This window comes from Ixodes scapularis, unplaced genomic scaffold, assembly GCF_016920785.2.
Source record: "Ixodes scapularis isolate PalLabHiFi unplaced genomic scaffold, ASM1692078v2 PGA_scaffold3__209_contigs__length_174095766, whole genome shotgun sequence".
NCBI classification, from domain to species: Eukaryota; Metazoa; Arthropoda; class Arachnida; order Ixodida; family Ixodidae; genus Ixodes; species Ixodes scapularis.
Window position 1 is genome coordinate 40,888,851 of NW_024609868.1, and position 18,659 is coordinate 40,907,509.

General features: G+C 46.8%; 1 protein-coding gene across 1 annotated transcript in view; it reads right to left on the reverse strand.

The window, feature by feature from the left end:
- Positions 1–1,351: 1,351 nt before the first annotated feature.
- LOC8037339 (cytochrome P450 3A8-like) overlaps positions 1,352–18,659 on the reverse strand; it is a 61,674-nt gene continuing 44,366 nt past the window's right edge. Inside the window, exons 4-5 of the mRNA XM_042292406.1 lie at positions 3,219–3,427; positions 1,352–2,306 (exon numbers count right to left, since the gene is read on the reverse strand). Of these exons, the coding sequence (XP_042148340.1) occupies positions 1,365–2,306; positions 3,219–3,427 (1,151 nt within the window). The 3' untranslated portion in view covers positions 1,352–1,364. The remainder of the gene's footprint in view (positions 2,307–3,218; positions 3,428–18,659) is intronic.

The window sequence follows — 18,659 nt, forward strand, 5'->3', positions numbered from 1 at the left end:
CTGACCGACATCGTTTTATTTTTTTTTGCCTTTTTCACTATGCAGTCAAGTCATGGAGATTCTGACGAACTGCGGCAATTCATGAATAGAAAGTGGAAATGTGTGCGTTGATCAATCCTTCCTAAATGACTGCCGACGCTGGCGTATTTGATCCCAGCATGGCAAGGCTGACGTGTTTTATCGCGAAAACGCGAGAAAAAACAATGCGGTGAGGAAACTTTGGAGTTTAGGATATGAGAATCTGACCGCCTTCAATTGCCAGTTCGGCTGTCGTGCTAGCATTTGGGACATGCCGAGTTCATTGAAAGTAGGTGCATTTTGCGTAATTTCTGGAATTCTTAGTCTACAAATGTTTACAAACCCAGCTGGACTATGGTTTCCCGCATTGCACCACTAGGTCTCTTGCAATTATTTCGAAGCACGCGTAGATAAAGAACAGAAAGCGCCATTTACAGGATACAATCTACCCTCCTCTCCTGTGAATATTATGACATTTCTTGAATACGGATTTTCCAAGACTGCTAAAATGCAAGCTTTACTCCTTGCCGAAAGTTTTATTTCTGCATTTTTGTATTTCCGCTTTTCTCGATTCATGATATGATCTTTCATTTTCAAGAATCTAAATAATAAATGTCAGGTTTTATGTTTTAAATGGAAACAAAAAAAACATTGTATAACGCAATGTCTACACTGTTTAATGGAGTAATAAAAAAATAATAAAAAATAGTTAGCGCGAACGTAGAACTTAATTTAGTTGCTTTCCTCCAAGATATGTAGCAGTTTATCATACGTACATTTCCTACATCTGCGTGTTTTTAGATACAGCATTTCCTAATATATTCATGCAAAACTTTCCTTTCGTCTTAGCAGGTGCGACGTTGTGGAGGACTTTGGGGACCCCGAAATTTTGGCGTTAAGTTTATCGATGTTGCGCCATCACGTGGATAAAGAACGTTAAGTGCGTGTTGCTTTAGGCAGCAAATATTACGTTGCGGCGCCAGACACAGCTATCTAAGTTCTGCGAAATATTACGTTTTCTTCCCAGGAGCTGTCACCGCCAAAAACCCGCCAGTGATTCGGAAAGACTTTCAAGTGGCTCCGCTATGGGTTGGCTTTACCTCGCACGTCAACAAATTGATTTCAAACAAACGAATGTAGGCGCACCGTTTTCCTAGCCTCGCCCTCAGTTATTTCTTCAATCGGCTTTTAGCGTTATTCTTAAGTGTTATGAATATTAATAACTTCTGCGCTCAAGCGTTTCTGTTCCAGGATGGATAAGTGACAGACGACCCATGGTTGCACTATTGCAACCATGTTTACTCGCTCCCGTGCGTTACGTCACTTTGTCCCCGGAAAGTGGTCATTCACCGCTCTGCTTTGTTTTCAAATTTCAGTTTGATATCGCCTACTGGACGAAGTGTCACATTGGGCACCGTCACTGAAATAGGATTGACCGTCTCTTCACTTGGGATCACCCTGTACTTGCGCAGAATCGCACAAAGCGCCATTTTGATTTCGAGCAATGCTAATCTCTTCCCAAAGCAGTACCTGGGCCCTAGGCCGAAGGGAATAAACGCGAGCGAATGGCGCTCCGGATGCTCTTCGGCGAACCTGTCCGGGAGGAACCTGGAAGGCTCGGGCCAGGACTCGGGATCTCGGTGAATGTGCCAAGCGGGAGCGAAAACAGAGGTTCCAGCCGGAATGAACTGATCCCTCACGGTCATGTCCCGGGGACACAGTCTTGCAATCATAATTGGGAGGGCGGGGTACAGTCTCAAGGTTTCGTTGATCACCATATCTAGGCGTTTGAGATTTTGGATACTGTCCAGGGATATCTCATCGTCGTAGGGCAACACGGTGTCAATCTCGGAATGCACCTTGTCTTGTTCTTCGGGATACGTGGCTAAAACGTAGAGCGCGAATCCAATCCCCATAGCTGTTGTCTCGAAGCCAGCGACAAGAAGAACGATGGAATTGGCAATGACGTGACGGTCCTCAATGAGAAGATCGCTCTTCTGGACGTTGTATGTCTTGTCCTCAACACCGGCTTGAGCGTCAAGCAGCATCTGAAGCATGTCGTCTTCACGGGGGCTTTGTCCTTTACGCCGCTTGTTGATATTTTCGCGCACGTTTTCGGCGATGCGACGGAGCATTTTAGAAACACTGGTAAACGGGTAGATAAGCTTAAGGATGCTCCTTATTCCAGGCAGGGCGAGAGTGCTCTCGATGACGGTTGAGTCTAAATCTTCAAATATTCGCCTGAGCCCGAGCAGCAACGTGTCGTCCGACTTCTGTTGGCAGTTTACCTGTGAAGTAGGTGTGAGACGCTCTTTAGAGCCACAATAATTGCGTTGCTGTACTATTCGTAACTATTTTTTAATAAAGGAAGAATGTTTTTTTTTTTTTTGCAGCATCAAGATAACAAAACATACAGCAAAAACTAAGCGACAGGGATTAAATTTGTATTCGAGATTTCCTCGTCCCACTAAAGGGACAAATAGCTACAAACGACTTCGAAACACGGAAGCTAGCGACAAACACCGAATCACCTGGTGGACACGACGCTGAACACACGGTCAAGGAAACGTTTTCAAGGGAACTGAAGTTATGAATAAAATACTTTAAAACACGTGACGCAGTTTTTGTGCCGACAAACACTGTGAAAGCAGGGAAATAGTTTTCCTTTTTTTAAATATCTGAATAAGCTTCCGCTTAGTTTTTATTTGTCGCTGGCAATTTTCCGCAAACTTGTATGATCTTCCTAACCCCTAATCTTTAACCCTTTAAAAAAAAATTGTTTTACCCTATTCTTCTGCCGTTAAAGCAACTGTGTTAATAGGACAGATTCGTCGGTACTATAGAAAATTTGTTTTGGATAACCTATAGTAAAAAAGAACAAACGCCATCAGTGTGCACCATAAGGCCCGACTGGTTCTGGGTTCCACTGAGGGTTACACAAATGCACACAGTTTCTCATCTATAGGCGAATATAGTCGCCTACAGCTTGAGAAACACTGGGCATGGTTTATTTTGTTCACAATTTTGCTTTGTGATTATTTCTTCTTTTTTTTTCATTTTCATTTGCCGATGCCACAACCTGACTGGCTGCGGTGTAATAATACGATGCTGCGGACTTGCTTGCGTCCTGTCTAACACCAAACCATAGATTCTAAAGTGTTCACGTGACGCGTGTCCGGTATAACCACACGAGCACCCACCTTCCATGCTAGTGCGCACTTTGTGATGACGTCTAGGGAGTATCCCTCGGCCATGTCCATGATATCAACCAGCTCGTCACGTTCGTGATGCCTTTTGAGGACTCGCAGAAGCTCCTCCGCAGATCTGCTCACGATTCGAGAGCAACGGTTCACCTTGCTGGCGGTGATGGTGGCATTGAGCACCGTGCGCACCTTCTTCCATTCCTCGCCTGAAAAACACCGTTTGTACCATATAAGCATCAACTGAAACAGCTATATATTCCTAATTGACGTTGCCGTAATTTTATATACGCGTCAATAAGCAACCACGTTTCAAAACCTAATCGGGCCACCGTGGGTAGATCCCCAAAGGTTATTCCTGCATATCCCACACCGCCTGATGATGGTTACAAAATTGCAGAGGGGAAGCAAGTTGGCATAGAAGGGCAAAGGGAGGAATCATTCTCTTGGTTTTTAGTTTTTAGACCAGGTGGCGCAAGTTTCTGACCGTTATAAAGAGTACAGTCGCTGGCGTCCATCCAGATATCCCTTCATTCATATTACGGCAGAACTCTTGCAAGTTTGCGCACTTTGGCAAGGCTCTACTATCAAAGACGCACACGCAAACACACACACACGCACACACACACGCGCGCGCGCTTATACACACACCAGCAACAGTCCTTGAGGGTTTTCAAGGTATTTCCAGAATTTCACACACATTCACTACTCGTTACTATATTTGCGCGTGTGTACATGTTTTCTTTTTTTTCTGCGGTACACTTTTTTGTTCGGACAAACAGCAAGGTAGGATGATAGAATGGAACGCATTGCAGGGCTCAAGCAAAACGGGTCTCCAAGCGGCGTGTTTGCCGTGGCTTCAAATGCGGTCTCTCGACCTCCGACCGATGACGTCATAAAAATGACGTCATCGCTACTGTGGCAGCGCCAAGATCCTGGCGCTGCCGCAGCAGCGACGCGGTAGATTCCTGTTCTCCTGCGTGTCCAGCTTGACACACCACAGACTCTTCAGCAGCCAGGAGTTGCGACGCCACGACGACAGTGATTGCGTTCAGTTGTACTTTTTGCCATAACTTTTTCGATCTTTTTCGATCAGCTACCATGATCGCGACACCAAATAACAGGACACGCCGGCACCTCTACCGCCGCGTCGGGGCTTCTTGGAATGCATGGCCGGTACAAGATACCACAAACCCCAGTTTGAGACACGTGTCAGCCTAGTCTCGGAGGTTTGTTTGCTTTCGAGAGTAATTAACATTACCCACCGAGAGCGAGAGGTTTAATGGTGTTGCTAATGAATGAGCCACCTAGAATGGTGAAGATCTGCGAACATGCTCCTCCTCTTCCATGAAACGTCATCAGTGTCGAGTGGCGCCAACGGACTACTTCCAAAAATCCCGGTGCGGAACACTGGGCGTTGCATTATGGGACCTCTTTGGACATGAAGAAAGTTGCGGGGTTTTGGTTTCAATTGCCCCATTGACAAAGTAGTGAATGTGAGCACTGCATGGAAATAAAGTCAGCGCTCGCTTGCATTCCACTCATTCACCTTTGTGAGAGCCCCGTTTAAAGGCCGACGTACACTTCGCGCTTTCCACTTTTCTCCCGATTCCTCCTCTCCCCTTTCTACCCTGCCCAGCACTGCCTGCTTCCTCCTCCCCCATGGGGAGGAGGATCTTCAGTCTTGCAGAATCTCCAGTCTGGTAGTCGGCCTTTAAGCATGGGCCTCCAGTGGCCGCAGGACCTGCCTAGTTAAACATATAAAATAGCGCAAAAGAAGACAAGGCCAAGAAGTATACAGGACAATCGCCTGTCCTGTATACTTATGGTCCTTGTCTTTTTTTTGCGCTATTTTATACGTTTAACTAAGATGAACCAACTAGCCCAACAACATAGTACCGTTCTAGACCTGCCTAGACTTAACGAGGAGTAGGAGTGCGGCCGGTCGCTGTGTTGACCTGCGTTTACCTGTGTTTGCTAGTGCACAAACTCTGATGTCGGGAGTACAACGCCCCCCCCCCCCCCCCCCCCTCCCAAACAAGAAAAAGTCCCCCAGCATTCTATGCGTATTGGTTGGGAACACCAATAGTATGATAAATTTAAGGAAAGCCACATATTGGAAAAAGAAAGCACATGTATTTGGACGCGTGGCGGGATGTCGTGAAGCGAGATTGGAAAATCAAAGGTCTATTCAGGCAATACACTATTTACGAAGGTACGGAACACTCAGCGCGTTGTATCATGGAACATGGTTGGCCATGGAGAGGTGTGGCACGGTTTCGGTTTTTTTCGTGCCGTTGACGAAGCAGTGCACCTCAGCACTGCACGAAGATAAAGTCGACACTCGCTCGTATCACACCGACTCATCGTTGTGAGAGCCTCCGGCTGCGACACAGACCTCCAGTGCCGTAAGCGCCTGCCTAGAATTAGCAAGAAGCTGGAGTACGACTTGCCGCGTCCCACTGCTATCTGGCGGCCTGGCTACCACTCCGGAGTGCAACATGACCCTCCCGGCTCACGGATTATTTAGGAAGCCTATAGGACATTGAGCAGCCAACATAACAAAGTGACCGGCCCATGTATACTTCTCCCATGTTCCAACGTCGTCCTGTGTTCACCTGCGTACAAACTCCGGCAAGTCGGAGCCCGATAAAAACAACGTACCTCTGCATTCCATCCGTATCGGGAGGCAACAGCAACAGTACACTCTAAAAAAAGCCCGTGCGTCTACTTTCCCGCACAACACTCGGACAGCCAATCACTGCAACTTACAGAGGCAGCTCAGCAAATGACGATGCCGAAGCATATGTTTAGACAAAAAAAAAAAAAACAGTCTTAGTTGTGACATAAAGCAGATCAAAACGTCACGCTTGCATTGCTTAATGTCACAACTCAAACTGCGGTTTTTGGTCTAAACATATGTTTCGGCGTCGTCATTTGCTGAGCTGCCTCCGTAAGTTCTGGTCATCGGCTCTCAGAGTGTTGTGCGGGATAGTAGACGCACGGGATATTTTTTAGAATGGTACTATAAATTTAAGGAAAGTAGCATATTTGAAAATACGAGCACTGTATTTGTTCTTGACGTGACGTCGTGAAGTGATGGTGGTCAATGCATGGAAACCGAAACCTAGTGGCCAAACGGTACCCAAGATGCTTTGTACGGCATTGCGCTGCCAGGCTCGCCTCGATTCGGAAAGAATCAGGGTGCCTCGATGTCAGTTCGCGCAGGCTTGCAAGGTGAGGACATCCTTTGAACCGCGCCACACCACCACCTTTTAGCCACGACACCATCTTGCCCCAAATGTAGTTAAGACGGAGTATGCGTGCAGTACATGAGGTTGGACGTGCGGCGCGACTATCTTCCACTTTGGGCAGATCTGTGCGCGAAAAAGTCTTTCTGGTCTTACCGCTGTTCTCATAGAGATCAGTGGGTCTTATAGTGATCTCAACAGCAGTCGTCCGAGCACTAGCATGAGCGACTGTTCTGTGCGGCTGTGTGCCGCTTCGACTGCAAAGGGAGTCCGATGCTTCCGCTTTCTCCATGAAATGGCGCGAAAAAGAAAATGGGAGTCCTGATGAAGCGCAATCGGTGGAAGGCAAGTCACACCTCGAAGATATGCGATGTATGCTACAAAAGCATCCCCACTTTATTACGATATTAGGCACTATTCAGAAATTGTCTTATGACGAATTCCACTGGGCGTTTTGAAGCGCGCCGGGATCAGTTGACGAGATCCGGAATGAAGCACAAGTTCCGAACATGGTAGCGCCTACGGACCCCCAGCGGAACATGACCACTGCTCCGGGATCGGCGGATGCCTTCCCGTCATTCAAATGCCCGGGAATCCCCTTTCCGCGGCCGCCGAGGTCGTTTCGAAGACGTTTTCGCCATCGCGGCGCTAGCACGTGTTCGACGCACGAGCGGCAGGAATGGCTCAGGTACTTGTAGCAAAGATGGCCGGAATGCCCGTCGCGCGGCAAAACCTTCTCCTTCATGAAAAACGAACCGGCTGTCGAGCCAAGGGGTAAGCAAGCGGCCATTACGAATTCTTCTGAGCGAGATGGGCGAGGTCAGGCGAGATGCCCCGCGGGAAAGGAAGTCACGCGTGTGCGCCGAGGGCTGGCCCCGCTGGTTTCCGGTTGAATACGCCGTAATCGTCGGAGCGACTTCTCTCGGATCCAGATCGAGATATGGAGCGGGAGCTAATCCTAAACGACCAATGGAACACGTCCGTCTTGAATCTTGATCCCGATCGCCCAGTAAAATAGGCTCGCTCTAGAAGAGTCGATCCCGGCGCGCTCCAAAACCACCGGTGGAATTTGCCATTAGCAGCTCCAATCGATTGCTCCATGGTCGGAGTTGCTCCACTCACAATCAACCCTCGCTTTATGTCTCGCCGGTCGGATCGAGCGATTAGCCGGAGTTGTGACGTAAGAAATTGACTCTTTAAATATAAAGCACCTCATCCCCAGTTTTAATGGGGATGAGGTGCTTTATACACCTTTTCTGCCGTTAGGGCATATTCACTAATTCGCCTTCCCCGATCAAAATAAGTTCAGGGGGTAGCTCTTCAGCGTGAGGGTTTCTCGCTCGTGAACAAATTTGTGATAACTTTTTGAGCTTCTTTTACTATTCAAAGAGCCTGAAACAATCTGATAAGCGCGGAATATTGCCACGTGCGCGTACACCAAGTTTCTGTAGTTCAGTGGCTGCATGATATCTTCGCCTTTCTGTCTATAGCCTTGATTCGCGACTGGCCGCCGACCTTTTCATTTTTATTTGGATTCTTTGTGTGTGTGTGTGTGTGTGAGTGTGTGTGTGTGTGTGTGTGTGTGTGTGTGTGTGCGCGCGCGCGCGCGCGCGTGCGTGCGTGCGTGCGTGCGTGCGTGCGTGCGTGCGTGCGTGCGTGCGTGCGTGCGTGCGTGCGTGCGTGCGTGCGTGCGTGCGTGCGTGCGTGCGTGCGTGCGTGCGTGCGTGCGTGTGTGTGTGTGTGTGTGTGTGTGTGTGTGTGTGTGTGTGTGTGTGTGTGTGTGTGTGTGTGTGTGTGTGTGTGTGCGTGCGTGCGTGTGTGTGTGTGTGTGTGTGTGTGTGTGTGTGTGTGTGTGTGTGTGTGTGTGTGTGTGTGTGTGTGTGTGTGTGTGTGTGTGTGTGTGTGTGTGTGTGTGTGTGTGTGTGTGTGTGTGTGTGTGTGTGTGTGTGTGTGTGTGTGTGTGTGTGTGTGTGTGTGTGTGTGTGTGTGTGTGTGTGTGTGTGTGTGTGAAAATAATCGTTGACGGCGAGAGACTAAACTCGCGAATGCAACATCGCGACATGTCTCGTAATCCGCGTGTGATATATTTCATAGTCATGTTGCACAGCTCAACGTGTTTAACGAAATGACGTGACTTTGTCCCTGTGTGATTAGTACTTAAATCGCTCCCTTCGTGCAAGGTCGAAAAATAAATTAAATAAAGCGCTTTTTAAGGTAACATTTTAAAAAATATATTCAGGATTGTTTTGACGTAATATATTATTCAAATATTTTCTTCAATTTCTGTGTACACTCACGTCTGTGCCTTCCAATCTACACTTAAATTTCATTCTCGTTTCTTGTTTATTTCAGCGCTACATCGAAGAAGACCAGTACGAGATGAACCGACAAGATGGGTGGCGACTTCTCAAGCGGGCAGCTGTACTTACGTTGTTTGATTTCAGACTTAAGTATTAAGTACTACGTCCCTTTCTGTGTCTGTTCCTTCTACTGAAAAGTTTCCAATTTCTTCCATCACAGTCTCAGGTGTGTAGCTATTACCAGCTCGCCTGCGCACTCACTGTCTTTTTGCAACATCTGTATCTCACTATTTTGCGTACAATTTTATTTTGTGTTTAGGTCTGTGTTGAGGTTATCTCCCTTCCCCGCGCAACCGAAACGAAGAAAGCCCCCCCCCCCCCCCACCGCGAGCTTCTCCGGCTGATCGTGGAGGTGTCGCCACTGCAGGCCCTTCGTCAACTTCTGTGGCAGGAACCTCAGACCAAGAAGACTCTGGCACAAAGGACACTCAGGCAAACCCCTTTTCAAAAGAAAATGTGCACGACTGCCTGGGCGACACATTTGATATCATGCAGGACACTGCATGCAAGTGAACTGCGGAAAACTTTGCAAGAGACAAAAAGAAAAAAAAATAACTGCGAGTTGGAAGAAACCTGTCAGCTGCAGAGAAGTTAAAGAGAGCTTTAAGAAAAACAAGGCAGCTAGAAACAAAACTTTCCCCGTTGACCAGAAATTCGACGTTTCTAAACGAGGACCAAAAACGTGTCTTGGGAAGACTGAACAGAAGACGAGTGTTGATGCCATACGGAAAGGACTACAGCTCAAGTTCGCCTGTGGCTCCACAGGGCCACAGGCGACCTTCTACTTGAGCCGGGAAACCCCCTTCCGACGAAAAGGATGCTTTACAAGAGACTGCAACACCTGTCGTTTCAGCCGGGTGTGCTAACTGAAATATTGCTTGGGATGGAAACGAAAGTCGCTGCGATGTCAGGCATTAAAAAGGGTTGCGTCATTTTACTTGATGCAATGGGAATTCGGATATGCTTTGTGTTGGACCGTGGCAGTGACACTTTGCTGGGCAAAACGACGCTGCCCAAGAGTGACTGTCGTGCAAAACACGCTCATGTTTTTATGATGGGAGGGATCAACTCGCGCTGGAAGCAAGTCATAGCGTGCAACTACTCGGACGCACATAGAAATGAAGACGAGCTGAAGAAGTTTGTTTTTGACTTAATCAAGTTCAGTGCGGGCATTTCACTGCGTGTGCTCTGATTGACGTGTGGTGTGGGCAGTTCTGACCGTGCCATGTGGAGATCCATGAGCCTCTCCAGTTCCCGCAGTTCTCTGACAGTATGCAGTGTGCCGCATCCCTGTGAGGATGCCATTCTTCTTTGTGCCAAACCTCGCACATGTGAAAAATCTAAGAGGGCACCTTGTAAGAAAACATATAAGGCATCTAATTGACGATGTAGTCTCCAAGTTCAATTTACTAAGCAGTGAAGTCTCAACAGAGCATCTGGAGTTGGTGCTAAAGTTGGACAGTGAGCAGCTGGGTATGGCACTCAACTTGAACAGTGCTCATGTGTCAAATGAATATTTCACGAAAATGCACGCCATAATAGCGGTGCAGCTATTTAGGGAAGCTTCCTCGGCCATTCGGTATTTTATCCAACAGAACAAACTGCCGGTTGAGGCCGAAGCAACTGCCTGGTTTTTCGAACAGGTGTTTAAACGGTACACCCTAATGACTTCTCTTCATCCTGTCGTTGCTTGGAGTTTTGCGAATGAAAGCATGTATGAAGAGGCCATTTCAACTCTCACGCTCAGTATTTCAGTCGTTAAGAACTTGGGGATCGGAGTGAAGACAATATGGAAGCCATGCCAGGAAAGGGTACTAATATTGACAACTGTAGTGTTGCAATTGCACGGTGTTCTTTTGAAAGAGTGTGGCTACAATTTTCTGCTAACAAGACGGTTAACTCAAGACTGTCTCGAGAACCTGTTTTCAGTTGTCAAGATGATTTCTTTAGTGCCCAACGCATATGACGTGAAAAATGCACTCAAAATTGTGACATTGAGCCAGTTCATCAAAGTCGCAAAATATTTAGGCTACGACATTGACGACAGCACTTATTTCCTCCCCGCAGAAATCAAAGAAGTGCAGCGGGAAGTTAAAGAGCCTCCAGGAGATGATAAGATTATAGAAATGGAAGCACTCTCTAGAGCCGAGCCCGACATCCTTGCTCATTTGGCAGGGTTTTTGGTTAAACCTCTGCTCTCCGCTGTACAGTCTTGAAGTGTCTGCAAAGGAATGCTCACTCCAGACAAGGCTTCCGAGGAGCGTGACACTTGTGCTTATGAAAGACCATGTTCAAGGTGGAAAACACATCACTTCAGCCTGGAAGTCTTCAACTTTGTTTCCTGTTGTGAGGGAGTATTTAAAGCGCTCTCAAAAGAAAGAGGACATTTGTCTCTTGAAGAGCCCAATGAAGACCGTGGGACGAATTATTGAGGAAACTGTTCCTGTTCCTCCTGTTGAGCGCAGCGACCATCCAGATCTAATTGGAAGATTGTTGGAGCGTTTTTTCGTAATGCGCCTGCGCATTTACTCGCATTGGCTAAGTCAGCCGAATAAGTCGGATGATGGTTATATGGTAGCAAAACGGTCGTCGGTACCAACCTGCAGTGAGATGGAGCTTTTCGCTTTTGCAGAAATAAATCTTGTTGTATACTGACTTGAGCTATTTGTGTATTTTTCTTGTGACATGACATGTGCCGGTAAACGTAGTATTTAGTATAATAAATTTCTGAACAAGCGCATATATACCGAGCTCTGCAATAAATGTCTCCTAATGGTAGAACAGCTGCTCCATTTAACAACCCGTCGCAACGTCGCTAGAATGTATAGTATTTTTTTTTATTATGCGCTACTTCATATCTCAAATAGTACGCATAGGGGTTGCCACTTTAAAGGGATACTCCAACGAAATCTGAAATGTACCCGTCGTGTTCAGAAATCGGTTGAATATGATCCTCAATATCCGTAAATGACAATAGCACATTTGTATATTGAGCCTGATAGTTGTTTTTATCATTATGAACGGCCCACTCTGGCAAGCGCTCGGAGAGCAGCCAGCGGAGGGCACGTCACATCCGACGCAATCGTGACGTAGTCTGTCTTGCGATGAGCAAAGCTGCGGCGAGGCTGACGTCACCGAAGCGATCGAAGCACGCCAGCGATCGGGCCACCGCAACTAACCGCAAATCTGCTTTTGTGTGAATTTTGAGTGACGAGTTAATCTTCTATGACGTTGTAGGAGGAGAATAATGACGTCTGAGACAAAAAAAAAAAAAAAAGTCCCGTTGAAAGTGGAGTTTACCTCCCTCCCCTTTTATCTTGTGCTGGCCGCAGAGCTGTCGGGATGACGCTAGGTTCAAGGCATGTATAGTTCTAGGCGCGACAGTCATCGTCACTACCTGCCAAGGTTTATAGACGGGCATTACAAACCAGGTGCCATTTGCTAATCGTTTAATATGTTTTAAAATTCCTTTTCGTGTCTTTTTTTTAACAAGACATTGGCGTCCGATGTGATACTGCTCCTTTGAACACGTACAGAGCAAAAAATAAGCGCCGAAATTTGGTTGTAGTATCCGTTTAATGCACTCGCTTAGCAGAAAAAAAATGGGGCAATAAAAAAAAAAAAAAAAAAAAAAGATATGAGAAGCTAAAGCCCGTGCGCTCGCCTATCATAATGTTTGCCTCGCATCCGCTCAGTTATATATTTATTTATATGAGTAAAAAAACTCCCTGAGATGCGCGTCTGAGTTGGAAAATACAACGCGTAATGGAAGTTGCACGACGAAAGCGTACGTAAGCGCATCTTAGGCCAGAAGTAGCCCACCCGAAATAGAGCACCTGCACGCGATGGAAACAAGATGGAGTCGCCGATGGACATGTCTCCACCCTGCACGGAGCCGCGTTTGTCGAGGCACCCCAGAAAGAATCGAAGCCCAATGCCCGATACAGAATCCGATGTCGAGCGTCTTTCGACGCGTTGATTGGACACGAGGCAATGCTGAACGCCGACCGCAGCACTTGTCTCCAATCTGTGTCTTAGTTCCATCTCTGTGATGTGATGACGCGCGAAAATTTGAATGCACAGGCTTTGAATATTCTAGGTGGTGTTGGCCAAGACAACTATAAAACAAAACAAAAAAAAAAGTTGGTTGCAAGCTAAGAAAAAACCGGAAATGCCTCTCAGAGGAAAATGTAATCCTACGCCGAGAAACGCCAGCCAATCGTTTTCATGACGTCACGATTCCGTGGACCAATCGCGATCCTTTTGAAAAAAAAAAAAGAAGCTCAACATGGCTGCTGGCCTTAGCAACGCGACGCTAGTTTCTCGTGACAATTATTCTGCTTTTTTGCACCGTGTTTTACGTGCCCGAGGTTACGCCACGAAATCTTAATGGTATCGGCTTGCGTTTGCAGCAGTTTTTGCGCAAAAACGTGAGAATCCAGCGACGCTATCGCAAACGAAAATTTCGAAGCGGGCGCGAGGCTTAGCACTGCTGAGAGGTATGTTAGACGGTATGTCAGACAGTATCTTGGACAGAAAATGAATTGGGAAGACGGTACATTGGACATGACTTTCTTTCTTTACTAAACAGCTATTTCGTTGACAAAAACGTATTTTAACTTATTTAAATGTCCTGAATGAATTAAATAAATATTGTAGTAGTTTAAGACACGTTTCCTGGAGGAAGAAAAAGCAACGTTGCTAGCGAACTACTTTCTCGACGGCGGAGGCACTTCAGATGGGCGCAATGCGCTTGTGGGTGGAGCTAACAGATTGTTCTTAGGTTGCATCCGACTATACAAATTTCCAGCGTGTCCTTTGAACACGTCACCGAACTTGAATTTTTCAATTGAGATTAAGTTACCGCGATCAGAAGAATTGAGAAGCGACATCGCCGATAAATCTGCATAAGAGGGCTTCACTGAAACGTCACTAATGAAACGTGCTCATTTGCCGACGTATGTATTACGCTGATGGTGTTGCCGCGCGGCAGTGAGCTTCCACCGTGCTTCATTTCACTCCACCGAAACTCTGTAGTCTTAGCCTGCACTCTAAGAAAAGAGGGAGCGTGACTTTCTCCCTCAAGGGAGCAAATACGCTGCCGCAACCATTGCTCCCCGAGGGGAGCAACGGTAACGGGAGAAACGTTTGCTCCCCTACCGTTAGTCCTTCATGGTTGAACCCCCTGACTAACTTTTGCACCCTTGCATTTAGGCCGCTGGGACTAAATGTTGCGCCCTTACCTTATTTATTACTAAGCTGCGCCAGTGCGGCGACTCCGGCAGCAACAATACTCCAATTTCTTTCCTTTTTTTTTTTTTGGGGGGGGGGGGGGGGGGGGGCGTTTGTTTTGCAGACGCTCGTTGCAAAGAGCAAGCGCCGCATAAATACATACACATACATACATTCAAAATTGGTAGAAATGTTATCGCTGGGGTAGATAATTTCCATTCTCATTACATTCACATATGAACAACGCTTATTTCACATTTGCACTCGTATTTTAAATTTTAACATAGACAATTAATTAGAACACAGATAAACACGTACAACACACAAGCGCCGACACACACGCGGCGACACGCTAATTCAATCATTTTTTTTTTTTTTTTTTTTTTTTACAGCGGAGTTGCTAAAGGGGTTCTGCAATCATATTTAAGCGTCTACCTTTTTTTGTGGTTTCCACGTCTCTTGGGGTTCGGGCAAGCCAGCGGGCACGGAGAGAATAACTTAATAGTGCATCATATTTTAACCGGACGATGCGGAAACCTCCTCCACCGACGAAGGCGACCCGCGGTACCGAAAGCGCGCAAAATGTGACGTATTTGGTCCTGGGCTTACTACTGGTCAAAGCCGCTTAAAGCTTCTTTTTAGTCGAAGCACAAAACTATAAGTGGCGCGAACCGTTTAAATTATTTATAAAAGTAGCTTTTGTTCAGTATTTTAGATCAAATAAGAAACAAATGCAGTTTATAAAGTACGGAAACAAGAAATGCCCCGTCGACATACCCGCCACCAAGCGGCGGAAAAGGCGGCGCATACTAGAGAGGAGTAGTGGGATCAGGCGCCGACACGGAAAGGTCCGGGATGTACAGTCGGGGACAAAAGTCTCCAGGACACGCGAGCTGCGACTGAAACGCATTGCTCTGCCATCTGCCGGCAGGTCGCCTGGTTTCGAGATCACCGAAAAAGCGCATGCGCGCCCTACTGTGCCTGCCAACGTGTGCGCTTTCCCGCTCTTCTGCGGCGCGGCGCCTAAAGCCTGATTCACATGGTGCGATTTTCTCCTGCGAAATCGGTGAAGCGATGAACCGCACATGCGAAATTTCGCGTCTCCTTTCACATTGATTGAGAACATATGCGATTTTTCGCACTTGCGAAGCACATGGTTGGAACCCTTGAATTCGTTTGACGATACTAATTTCGATATTTAACAAAATTATAAAATTTTCAGATTTATTTATTAGCTTCTGGTAAAAAGTACGCCGTATACTTATATTTAGGGCCGATTCAGACGTTTGCATCGACTGCATTCGCATCAACGAAAACGACGAAAACAACGAGTACGACGAACGCGACAAGGACACCGGGAGTCACAGCTCATAACTGCTTGAGCAAGCTAGTTGTTGCGTTGCTTGGCATGTCGCGCAAGGCGAACAGTTGTCCCGGTGGCTTCGTCACGTGGACGATGTTTCATATTGAAAGATGGCAAGTAGCAGCGCGTCTTGACTTTCATAGAGCATGATGGCCGCTGATGACGACGAGTTCAGACTGCTCTGTAAAAAGGAATACCTACTTCTGCGGAAAAAAAAACTCCTGCTCCTAGACGGCAGCCCGCGGTGATGGCGGGTCAGGCCGTGCTGGCAAAACAGAGCCAAAGAATCGGAGTTTTACTCATTGGTAAGTCGACTTGTGCTTTTCTGCGAGCAGGTTTCTGGAATACTTTTTCTCTGCAGATCCTTTTTATGCTGCACAGCGACCCGGAGCAGTTTCGAAGATATTACCGGATAATGCGGATCGCCTTTGAAAGACTCCACACTCGCCTGGAAACAAAGCTTACGAAGCAATATGTCGTCAGAGAGCCCATTTCGTCGCGGGTGCGGCTTGCTATCACTTTGAGGTAAAATGGTATTCTCTTTAAACTTCACTATTTGGAGTGAATACGAGGTGCAATTAAACTGGTTTATATGGCGAACTCATTACTAGTTTCTCGGCTTCCAGACATTGATGTACACAGCAATGTTTTGTTTTTATTCAGGTACCTGTCATCGGCAACGTCAATGCAGGATCTTGCACTGCAATTCAAGGTTGGAGTGTCAACAGGGGCATCCATCGTGCATGAGAGATGTCCGCATATATGAAAGGTGCTTCGCCCAAAACACATGAAGGTAAGCAAAGAAATCCGATTTCGTTTTTGGTAACTTGTGGAAAAGAGGACGGTTTCACATGGAGCGATTTTAGTTGCGATTTCGCAGTTGCGACGGCGCTGTTGCGGCAAACAGGCAGGTTCAATGCGATTATGAAATAATCGGAGCTGCGTCAATTGTCAAACATCTTTCGAGACGTCACCAGCGCCGATGCGACGGTACGAAAAGACAGCCAATAAAAACGCGCCTCATCCAGAACCAACCGTATCATTAGTGTCGCATGCATGCTGTGAAAGAGTCGCTGGCGTCTCGTAATAAAAAAAACACTTGAAAATAGAGGTGGTATTCCGGTCGTGTGGTATTCACTGGGGGCCATAGCTTGCACCGGTTGCTGTTGAGAGCACGTGCTGTTAGTGAATTTGCACAACGCTTCTGCAACGTATATTTCACACCGTCAAGATTGTTTATCTTTGCCAGCAGTACGTAGCAGTTCTTTTTGAGCTGTAGCTGCGAACAATGCGCGCCAATACGGCGTCCACTAAATACCGCCTTTAAAGATGTAGATCATGACGAACAACAAGACTCACAGTGGTGGTCTTGGGAAATTGATGAATTTAAGTACCCCCATCCCCCTGCCCCGGTGTACTCTTTCTACACACTACCAAACCACGGAATCATCCAGAATTCTAAATCAGGGGGTGTTGCAATTATTCGGGGGGGGGGGGGGGCTGTTGTGAGGGGGTGGCCTTAGGTCTAGATACATTGGTGAAGAAATTCTGAGGGGTGTCGCCCCCAACCTTGATATAAATAAGGGGGTGTTAGAAGGGGCTGGCTTTAGGTTTATATACATTGCTCCTGGGGGGGGGGGGGGGGGGGGGGTGTCACACCCCACCTGGAGATAATTATGGGAGTCGGGTGTACAAATCACTCCAGCAAACTCGTCCTTTGCAGCTGCTCCTAACTATTCGCAGCCGAAATATCTAAATGAATCATGTTGAAAGCTGTACTGTCAAAAATGGTTTCTCAAAAAGTTTACACAACAGAGAGCCATTGATTTATGATTCTAGGGACAAACTTGGCAAGAGAGGGCTGCAGACCTGAGGATGTTGAGGGCCCCAATGCTATTACTGCGCCACCTTCGAAAGACAGGGTCACACATTACGCATCCTACGAATACAGTTTGCAGACAAATAGTAATTTGAGGCACCGCAGCATCCCTGCTTTCTTATGTCGCACGGCAACCAATGAAAGGAGCAGCCTGGCACGCGGCTTATGAAACACAGATGCGTCAGTGAGTCGCGTTTGATCGATGTCTGCACACTGTTTTTTTGTCTTTTGTATAAGCAGTCTGACACCGGCCTGACTTGGGCATAATATGATAGCTTACAAAAGTAAGTGGTGTGTACCTGGAGCTGGGCTAGTTGGCTAAACATGCTTCTGAAAGTTTCCAGCTGAACGTAGAAAAAAAGGAGCGAGGGAGAAAAAAAAACAGACACACAGCTTTTCAGATCCAGTTACAAAAGTATTCGCAATTGTTAAGCGTCAACAAGTATTTCTCATATTTGAGGATGCATTTATTACCAGTATTACTATAGGTAAAGATTACATGAACGGCTTTTAAATAACAACGTAAAACCATGTGTGAACTTTGTGCTGTACTTCTAGCTCCCATCAAGAATCACAGACCAAGGGAAATTGCCAAGGGCTTTGAGACAGGGCGGAATTTTCCTCATTGTGTGGGGAACGTTGACGGAAAACACGGACATATCGAAGCCCTTGCCGATTCTTGAAGCCTGTACTATAACTACAAGGTGCTGTTTATGGGTCTACAAATTTACTTTAACACATATCATGGTTTGGAAGAGCGCATGAAGTGACGTAACATTCGGCTTTTCAGAGTAACCTACTCTGTAGTGCTGATGGCCGTCGTGGACAGCAAGTCGAGGTTTATGGCCACAGACGCTGGAGCGTATGGCCACCAAAGTGATGGTGGCGTCTTCAAGGCATCAAGGATAGGACAGTGCCTCAGCCAAGCTGCCTTGAATTGTCCACCACCAAATCTGCTGCCATCTTCCCATGTTATCGCCGCGTCCATCTTCGTTGGAGACGAGGCATTTCAACTGAGGTCGGACTTTCTGAGGCCCTGTCCTGGTTGATACCTCAGCGATTATCTAAAAATATTCAACTATCGACTGTGTAGAGCGAGGTAACCTTTAGAATTGTTGCACTTGCATTATAATAACAAAAATCACAGTGTTGTCTTTGTCCCATTTCCAGAAGGTGCGTCCAGAACGCATTCGAAATTTTGGCTACTAGATTTTGCATCTTCCGCAGGCCAATCGACCTCCTCTCAGACCACGCCACTGGAGTCGTCCGCGCAGCTTGTGTACTGCACAACTACCTACAAGACGACAAGTTGCACATGCTAAATGCCAATGCTGATTGAGGTCGACCACTTCGGCA